Source organism: Corvus brachyrhynchos, unplaced genomic scaffold, assembly GCF_000691975.1.
Source record: "Corvus brachyrhynchos isolate BGI_N302 unplaced genomic scaffold, ASM69197v1 scaffold70, whole genome shotgun sequence".
Lineage (NCBI taxonomy): Eukaryota > Metazoa > Chordata > Aves > Passeriformes > Corvidae > Corvus > Corvus brachyrhynchos.
Window position 1 is genome coordinate 5,085,656 of NW_008236217.1, and position 10,047 is coordinate 5,095,702.

General features: G+C 44.2%; 1 protein-coding gene across 3 annotated transcripts in view; it reads left to right on the forward strand.

The window, feature by feature from the left end:
- The window catches only part of FRMD1 (FERM domain containing 1), a 34,984-nt gene that overhangs the window by 15,377 nt on the left and 9,560 nt on the right, over positions 1 to 10,047 (forward strand). For all 3 annotated transcript variants that reach the window (XM_008643313.2, XM_017745712.1, XM_017745729.1), the window contains 4 exons: positions 2,611 to 2,690; positions 4,800 to 4,876; positions 6,512 to 6,698; positions 8,878 to 9,033. In XM_008643313.2, coding sequence (XP_008641535.1) covers positions 2,611 to 2,690; positions 4,800 to 4,876; positions 6,512 to 6,698; positions 8,878 to 9,033 — 500 coding nt within the window. The remainder of the gene's footprint in view (positions 1 to 2,610; positions 2,691 to 4,799; positions 4,877 to 6,511; positions 6,699 to 8,877; positions 9,034 to 10,047) is intronic.

Genomic DNA, 10,047 nt, shown 5'->3' on the forward strand with positions numbered 1-10,047 from the left:
AGGAATGCAGTGCTGCATTCTCTCACGGGAGGGAGGATGCTGAGCTGGGCTGGGGAGGAGTGAGACCCCCAGGGAGAGATGATACTTTGGGGTGTCCTCCAGTAGCCTGGCTTATTCTTGTGGTTTATGTGCATCTCTCAGTAGGTCTGATGATAACCTGGAGTCTTCAGTTATGACATCTGGGCCCTCACAAAATCATCTCTAACCTAATGAACATGACAGATAAATAGGGGCTGTGGGGTGTGGGTAACAAATAGCTTTACTGTAGTGTAACTGTTCTGTCACACTTTTTCCCTTTCTGACTTAGTATTCAGGTGTGATGGGATGGTTTGGGGTATGTCATTGTGCTTGCTGTTGCAATTTTTCCCTCCTGATTGAGGGATAATTAATGTGTTTCTCTGAATGCCTCTGGGTATGGGATCATTCTTGAGCCAGAAAGGAAAACTGACCCTTCAACTTGTTATAGCCTCTTCACGAGGTGTCAGCTAAAGAGCACAGTGCTGATGGAGGCAACACAGGCTTTACCCAGCACTGCTGTGCCCTCAGGACCAGCCCCGTGCCGCGTGGGGAGCCAGTAGTGGAGCGCTTGCCCTGCTCCAGGGCTATCAAAGGCCAGGGAGGGACTGGGTGCCGTGCTCGTGTTATCCCACTCCTGTCGCTTGCTGCACAATTGATTCCTAAACGAGCTTTTACTTCTTTTTTAATAAAAGCTTTACAGAGTGATGCTTACCAGCTTGGCAGCTGGCAAGGGATAGAGACAAGTCTAACATGAACAAACTCTTCTCTCTCTCACTGACTAGGACTTCTATCAGCCTCTTCAAGGCAGTATTATCTGATCTTAATGGACCTAGAAAAGGAAGGGCTAGGGCCAGTGTAGCCTGCCAGCCTCCCTATCTTACAGGCAGAAGTGAAGAGGCAGGTACAAGATGCAATCTCTGTGACAATAAAAACTCTTCCTCTTCTTGTCAAAACAGCAAAAATAGCTTCCATATCATCTTGTGTGTTACAGCACTTAAATTCCCACCACAAACACTTTCAGTAATTCCATACAGCCATTTCAATGGTTCTGTTAAATACTGTTTTGTTTTTGTGTGTGATATGCCAAGTAAAGTGATAAACAGAAATGTAAGTATATTAAAAGTACAGCTGCAATCAGTACAATACAGGAAAGAGCATGGAGACAGAAACAGGACTTTTTTGGACATTGTCCTTTTTGTGTCCAGTGTTATTGATATTTTACAGAAGGTTTCCTAGTAGGGTGATGTGTGGGCCAGTTCTGCATAGCACCAGGTGTGGTTTCTTTAACTTGAGGTGGGAGGTGAAGGAGGTGGTGACAGAGGGTTGTTTTGCTTGTTTGTTTTTTGAAAGCTAGCAAAGACAATATTTGCAGTTATCTGCCCCTCTAAGGATCTGGAATGCTTTGGAAGGGTGACTGCGAGATAGCTCAGAGCCCCTTCAACACCTGCTGTAACACTGACCATGCCAGGCCCGCATCTGCCATGCAAACACAAGTGCAGACTCTCATTTGGAAGCCTGGGCTGGTCTTAAGGGGAAGACGTTTGTTTTGTGAAGGGTTCTTCTTCCTTTATTTTCCTTCCCCTTTTTTCTCCTGCTTCTTTCATGTCTAAGGAGCAAGCTCTTCATCTTGGGACTTGTGTCACCTGTCAAAACACTGTCCTAAGCAAGATCAAAGAGTAGAGGGACTGGTCAGGTGAATGTGCTCAGCTGGCATTGCTGCTGCAGCCTGAAACACCTGTCAGGTCTTGTCATTTGTTTTTTGGTTTTTTTCCTTAAGAGACTTGAAGACTCAGGGAAAAAATCTTTCACTGGCTGAGTTGTTTGTATTTGATAATTGGTAAGCAGTGTTATGAAACATCAGCTTTGAAAACAGCACAAAGCTCTTTCAAGGTGATGTGCCATTCAGGCTGTGTCATGTTCACTCTCACTAGGGTGGAGAGCGAGTCCTGGTCCTTTATCTTTTGAGGCAGGCCAGGTTTCCCTTCCTTTTATTCATCTTTTTTCTTTATGAAAGAAGTTGGGTGTGAGCAGGAGACACCAGACCTTCTGAGGAAGGCGTTTGTGTTTGGTCCTCTTGTTTCTCACCCTTTCAGAGGATCCCCTTCACATGCAGAGGATGAAAACTGTCAAATACCCAGCTCTGTTTACTTACTTGTGCCATGTTGGACCATGGTGCAACATGATGGCAGAGTACAAGCTTGGGTAGGGCTTGCTTGTTTAATAACAATAAAAAACTGAATCCGGCAAGCTGACAGTACAATTAGCTCAGTAAGATGATGTTTCCCTTTTGTAAATGGCTTCTTGATTATAAAGCAGGAATTCTGCATTTCTGGCTAAGGTGTTTGGGAACCTTTAGTTCAGGATCTCTTGAAGGTGTGACTGACCTTCCTTCCATACTGTCTGGAGTAGCACATGTACTTAAGAGTACTCTTCTTTTTTTTTTTTTTTTTTTTTCCCACTGCCCTGTCTATTCCCTGGTTAGCTTTGTTTTAAAATATATTGCTTGGAAATAACTTGTAGAGTCAACTAAATGTTTAATGACTAAAAAATTCTAATTATTTAACATTAAATTCCTTTCTTCTTATCTTTCAGATAATGAGTATGTTTTTATAGACCTGGAGCAGAAGCTTAGCAAATACTTTTCAAAGGAATGGAAGAAAGAGACCACCAAAGTAAGAGAAGTGTTTAATTTTGGAGGCTGCTGCTTTTTTATTGGACTACACAATGAAATGAAAACTCTTAAACTGAGGTCCATAGAGCATTTCTTGAAGATGGTCTGCAGAATACTTTTCAGTAGCAAAATGCAGTGACTTGTGCACAGCTGTACAATTAATTAAAAGAGCTAAAACAGCCCCTTACACAACTTTACCTGAGCAATAATAACCACATGGTTGCTGCTTGGCTGCTACAGAAGTGGAGGTCAGTTGGCCAGTTTTCCATTTGAACTTAGTCTGGATCTTAGTCTGCAGACCTCATTTTTATCCTTAAGCAAAACAACCTAAAATAACCTTTTGTGACTTGAATCCTATATGAGGGAAAAGACTGGAGCTGTGACTCTTCCCAGAGTAAGTGCTAAAGGACAGTGGAGGGAGAGGAAGGATATTTTGTTTGAAAAGAGGCCTAATTCTTTAATGCTAACTAGCCCTGACAAGAGAGGGAAAAGCTATGTGAAATAAAGACAAGCCTATGTAATTGTTTCATGCTGTTCATTCAGACATGATAATTCCTGTTGGTGGAATGTGTCATTAATATTAATGTGTCATTAATAGAGGAGTCATAGTCTAGAACAAAGTATAGCATGCAATTGCTTTCAGATATCTTAATTGGGTCGTTATGACTTTTTCCACCTTGCTTAAGGGTTTTCTTTTGCAGAGTAGGCACACTTGCCATTTCTGCTGCTTCGAGAAGTTTGTAGATGACTAGTGAGGTTTGGGGATCTCTTATCCCCAAGCATGTGCTCTGCTTTTCCCAAATGATTGAGAGTTACTTCAAAGACAGCCAGAGTCATCCGGAGGGCTGTCTGTCCAGCCAGTGAGAGCTTCCCAAAGCAGGTGTTTCTGTTTGCCTCAGGACGGGGTAGGCTTTGAGGTTGCTTTGTGATTGGATCTTGCAACACTTTTCCGGTCAGGGTAAGTGTTGAACCTCTGGTGTGATGCGAATCATAAAAGACTGCATGAGTTGCCATTGGCAGTACTACAGTCTGAGATGAGTTAGCCTATTGGACTGGGTTAATTGACAAGGATTTAATTTCTATGAAGAGGTTTCAGGTGGAAAGCCCAGTCCAGCTGATAAAATAGGGTGACTGTGAACAAGTTCCAGAAATAAAATGGAGATATTTACATGATCAAGAAGCTGTCTGCATCAGATGTGGAGGGCATGGCATGTACCGTGTCCCAGTGAAATGGGTCTGACCAGAAAAGCCTTGGAAGTGCCTGTGGGAGAAAACTTATTTGTGTGAACATTAAAGTGGCAAAGTAGGAAAGATGAGAGAATAAGCTAGTAAGATGTTCCTTTCTTCTTCTTCCCATTCTTTTCTTTTTTTTTTTCTCCTGTTTAAAACAAGCTGTAAGTCAGAAAGATAGGCTGTAGTTAAAATCATAGGACTCGTGCTGGCTTTCTTCTAACAGCACTCCTCAGTGTGAGGCAGACACAAACATTGCCTTTTTGTCTGTGGCTGCAGGAACGTGTGAATAACTTACCACGTGCCCTGCCAAACAACAGGCACGGAGCTGCTACCAGGCTGGTGCGCCTCAGCCCCAGGCAGCGACTGCTGAGCGTGGCAGCGCGTGTGTCCGTGCTGAGTGGTGTGGTGTGGTGCAGGGATGGATGGTTGCTCCTAGGAGTGCCCTGGAAACGCCAGGGCCGTGCCAGCGTGGCACGCTGCCCTGCCGCCTTGCCTGGCTCTTTGAGGGAGGCTGAGTTAAACTTGCTGTGTTCAGCATGAATGTGTTTGTGGTGCTGCCAGGTGCTGAGCTAGGTAACTCTGGGCCAGGCTAGGTGTCCCCAGGCTATGCTGGGACTCTTACACCAGCTCATCCCTCCTATCCAAAAAATCTTCTGCTCTTCCTAGGATATTTTGTCGTTCAACCTGTCTGAATGTTTTGTGATGCCTCATTGTCATGAGCCTCCAAGACAGTCAGACTCGCCCCTAAAACTTGCTAAGAGTAGAAAATGAAAAGCAGTATGGGGAGTGAACTTGGGAGAAGAGAACATTACCATATAGGGTAACAGGAATTTTGGATGCTGATCATAATTTAACTCGTCTCCTGTCTTTGCTCTAGGGGACAGAGAAATTCAGCCCTCCATTTGTTGCATTCTTTAGAGTACAATACTACGTGGAAAATGGAAGAGTAATAGGGTAAGTTCCCTTCTGTAGTAATTACTGTGTTTTCAATTATTCAGTGTGTTCTTAAAATGAAAGAAAAATAATGTTTCTTTGTTAAGCTCATCTCTGTGAGCTCACTGAAATAAGCTTAAAAAATCTGCTTGAATTTTTTTTTGAAGACCTTCACAGACTTCCTCACTCAGCTATGAATGTTTTCTGCCTGAATCATACTCCATATCCCTAGGAAAATTGTGACTGCTTTTCCATCTGTGTTGAAAGAGCAGGTTGAATGACGACATTATCAAAACATGATTAGCACTCTTTTGCTTGTGTCTTTTGGTTGTATGAAAAGCACTAGATGAATATACCAAAAATAGTTATTTATTCTCCAAAGCACTTTGGATCTGGTTTTTGTATTTGAGCAGTGCTCTGTGCAGTTTACTTCTGGAAATGGACTTTCATACATGGACAAAAGAAATTACTTCATAAGTTAGAGAGTTTTGCATTTGTAGACCATTCACATGGAATATGGGCTGCACTCAAAATAGCACCACCCTCACCCATGGTACAGAACAAAGGATGAGGTAGTTAAAAATGAACAACTGACAGAGTTAATTTACATCAGCGCTTCTGGTGTGGCTCTGTCCCCAGGGCAAGCCAGGAGCTGGGATCATTAGGTGGGATTAAAATCTTTACCAAATTTTTGGCATTTGTTCTTGTCTTGAACAAAGCTTGTGGTTTTCTATGTTTTCTCTCTCCATAGTCTTTCATTTTTGGATACAGGGGACTCTTTCTTATGGAGTCTGTTTGGCTGATAAGTGTTTTCCATTTCATTTTGCTTTTTTTGTACAAAGGGAGATTACATATCATTCTGCCACTCCCAAGGCACATATCCTTCATCATCACAGACACATTCCTCTTGCACTAGTAGTTTAATTGGAGAGGTTTGTGGAACCATGCAGAGGTAGTTATCTGGCCCCTTGAAACTATACATGCACACTTTTACAAGCAGACTGTAGTGTCCAGCACTTCATCTACATGTACATGTCAGCAGCCTGCTTCCCATGATTTCTGAGGGCAGGGGGTGTGTGGGTTATCAAGGCTATGCCATAGTTACGCCTTATCAGACAATCCCTGTTTAGCAGCTTGAGGAAGAAGACAAAAACAAGCCCAGGGCTCCCATGTCTTTTGATCTACCTTGCAGGGAATTAGCTGTTGAAAAGTATCATGAGCCTAAGGCAAGGTGAAACAAAAAAGCAGTGCCAAGTTTAGAGGGGAAAGGAGGACAGGTGTGCAAGAAACAGGACTGGGAGTCCAAGGGAGTTGACTCTCCTGGCTGCTACAGGCTTTCCAGGGAAACAGAAGTGCTTGATTGTAGTCAGTCTCCAAAACAGGTGTGATGTGATTTTTCTTTAATCTATCTTCTGCCCTAACTTCTTAGATCTCATGTTCCTCAAGGTAGAAGTTACCATTTCTCTTGTTTGTACAACACTTAGTGGGAGAAGACCTTGATCTTGGTTTGGTGCTCCTTATACACAGACCTGTATCAGGATAGCATTGGCACACATCAGATGTGTCAAAGTTTAATCCCTCTTCTTAGCAGGATGATGTTTTTGAGGGGCCTTATCTGAACTTTGTTCATGGAGTAAATTTGCCTTTGTCTTGCAGAGATAAGGTGGCACGGCAGCTCTACTACTGCCATCTCAAAGAGCAAGTACTTATGTCTCACTGCAACCACAAAGAAGAAATCTACTTCTTGCTGGCTGCCTACAGCTTACAGGCAGACTTGGGCAACTACAGAGAGAAGGTCCACGCTGGCAAATATTTTGAACCTCAGGCTTATTTCCCGCAATGGGTAAGTTTGGGGGGGAATCCTTCTGTCAACAGATTATGCATGCACCAGGAGCTATGCCAAGGTGGTACCTAACTGCAGCCACACGACTTCCTCATCTCCCACTGCAATGATCAGGCAGACAGGTAGAGTGTCACCCTGAAGCTCCCTCAGGAGGTATCTCTTGTCTTTTCGCTGGATGTAGGTGCATGTTCCTGGGCTCACTCATTAGTGAGGTGGTGGTACATCCTTCCTTGGTGATGGAATGTGTTGGTGTCACATGAATAACTCTAACAGTGCAGCTGTCTTTGTTTAATTCTTCTATGGCTTAAAGGGTTGTGTGCTTCCAGTGGTACATCAGCAAGATCTGCACAACCCAAGCTCTCCGGAAAACCTCAGGGCTGCGAAGCCAAGTCCATTGCCCTTTGTTCCCATCTCTGTAATGCTTGCCTTAGGGAGAGATAGATAGATCCAAACCCTACAGGGTAGTACTGCTGTGCAGTGCCTCTGGTGCTTGCTTTGTCATTAATCTCTGCCTCAAGTTCAGTAAGAGGAAAGAGAAGGGGTTTGCATGTTTGTTTATAAGCATGTACATGTGACTTGTGCCCTTCAAGACTTACAACCAAGAATTGATTTAATTGTCAACTGAGGCAAATTAGCTAAGACACGCTCTCTTAGTTGGCGACTTGTCCCAGGCAAGTTGCATCTCCCCTATAAGATACTGTCCCCTGCTTTGGGGAGAAGGTTCAGAACAGTGACAGGACTTGTCTTGAAGACTGATAGTCTCTTTCATGCACAAATCCTAGCCTGTCTGCCTTGCTGTGCAGCAGTGTGCCTTTCTCCCAGACAACAGGCCCTCATCCCATGCCATTCCTTGTTATGGGGTGCCAGTCAGGAGGTAGCTAAAAAAGGGCTGGAAAAGGTGGGTCTTGTGTGCTGTTTCCAAGGCAGTTAAAGAGCTTATCACAGACTGTTGCTCACCTGTGCTGAGCCACAACCCCAAGCAAGTATGTGGGTGATTTATTACATCATTACAAACAGCAAAATCTGGCAGGCATGGGGACGCTTCTCTCCCTGCCTCTGGGCTCCCATGGGGAGATAGTGAGCAATCTCCTCACCCAACACAATCACTTCCTTCAACACGTGCTTCTTATTTGGCCAAGGGTTGCCCCAAGTCTCGTGCCAGTGAGGAGAGGCAGTGCTGCCCTGGGCTGACCCACCCAGCTTTGAACCGTGGAGCTGGCACATCTCTTTTTGCTGACATTGCGCAGCTGATGGCATTCATGTTGTCCTCCACCAAGGCCCGCCTTCCTTGTGGGAGGGTAACTAATCTGGCAAGGCATGCAGAGGTGTTAGCAAACAGAGTAAACAAGGGGTTTAATATAACATGTAAGTGGGAGCTGGGTGGTGATGGGGTCTGGTTGGTTTGAGCCAGGACAGGTTGTTCCTGGCAGGATGTTCTGGTGCAACCCAGTTTCAAATGCCCCTGGTGGTGAGGGATGTTGTGAAGTGAATTCAGCCAATCATCCCTCTTACCTGTCACTGCCACTTACACCCTGAAAAGAACCAGTTGGGCATGGGAGGGGGCTGAGCTGCCCAGTAGCCTTGTATGGAGAGGGAATGTGGGCAAACATGGGAACTGGGCACTTGCAGGGCAGGAGCTAAAGGCCCAGTGCAGGTTTTTCTACTGCTTAGTGAAGCCACGTGCCTGCCAACCACTCCCAACAGATAAAAAAATACCTTGAGATAGTGTTATCCATCCCTTTGAGGATGGAAATGCTAAATAAGCCTAATGTGTAGTTTCTGGTCTTAAAAGGAAAACCTAGCATTTCTGCCTGTTTGGAGATGTTGCTGCTGATTGTGCTGGCATGCAGAGCAGTATTTGTTATCTGCCCATAAACATTTATGGATGCCAAGACTTAGGAAAACTAATTGCAATACTTAAAAGTGAAAAGATCTGACATGACCTCTATAGTCTTGGTCTGTTACAGTTTTGCCACTATGATCTGTTTGGAGACATCGGTGTCATCTGGGCTGCTTTAAATGCTTATCCTCCAGGGAGGTAGAGGCGAACGTGGACTAACATCTTGAGGGAATATATGAACCTACTCCACCTCCAGCCACTGCTTTGCTGTTGCTCACAGCTGCCCCTCATGGGGATTGCTGAAGAGTTGCTGACCTGTTTGTTTTCTTTGCGGTTTAGATAATTGCGAAGAGGGGGAGCGACTACATCTTGAAACATGCCCCAGAGATGCACCGAGAACAGCAAGGGCTCAGCGCTAAGGACGCGGTGCTGAAGTTCATTAAGGAGTCCTGCCTGCTGGAAGATGTGCCCGTCCACTTCTACAGGCTGCAGAAGGTTAAACAAAGAGCTTCTTATTTTGAACTTCTCTCCCATCATTAATTGAGCACACCATTGCATTTTTCGTTCTGTTTGTTTGAGGGACGGTTGCCTCTGATTCAGAGAGGCCAAACAAATCTAAAATGCTCGGCCAATGAGGCCTGTCCCCACAAACAAATCCGTTGCCAATATACAGATATAGCTGGAATTTAATTTTGTTCCTCGGCCAAGAAACTGGCCACAGGAATGGCAAAGCTTCATATTTGTCCCTTCCTGTCAGTAGAATTGCACCAGGGAAATCAGTGAAGCCTCTTTTTTTTCTTGTTGTAGTTCACTGAAAGAATGACAAGAGGTCAGCCAGCTTTCACACAAATGTCACGTAGTAACTGAAGGTGACACTGAGTCATTCCAACTTTTGTATCCCCTTCCTTCTCCAACCCTGCCAGAGTGGTTGGCATTTTTTCAGCTGTATGCTTTTTTCGGCAGTTTTGGATTCTTGCATTGTTGCTTGCTAGACCCCTTACCCAAGCCTGCTTAAACAGAAGGTGCTTCATTTTCACATGCTGAAAGTTTAGATCTAGAAATAGGACTAATGAGAAGTTTTGTGTTCCTCTTAGGTGAATGAAACCTGCCTATGCAATTAGGAACGTCTTGGGCCTTTTTTCCAAATGGAGATATTCTACTCTGTCAGACTCATAATTAAACTTTTTGGGTTTTTGTGCTCAGTGGGAATTATGTCTGGGAAGTATCCATGTCCTTTGAACAAATGCTTACAAACCATAGATGCTCACCTACGTCTCTTCAGTCCTCTGGTTTGATTCTTAATGCTGTTAATGATGCAGTCACAAGAGAGTTAGTTACACTTGACTGCCATAAGAAACCCAGCTGGCAGGACATGATACATTTTATATCAGAAAACATCAAGGCTGGGAAATTGGTTGCTCTTAATATCCAAATTCCTGTCTGACTTGAACTTAGGCATCATGTACTCCTCCATGTGTTGTTTGATCCATAATATGCTCTTATTCCTGC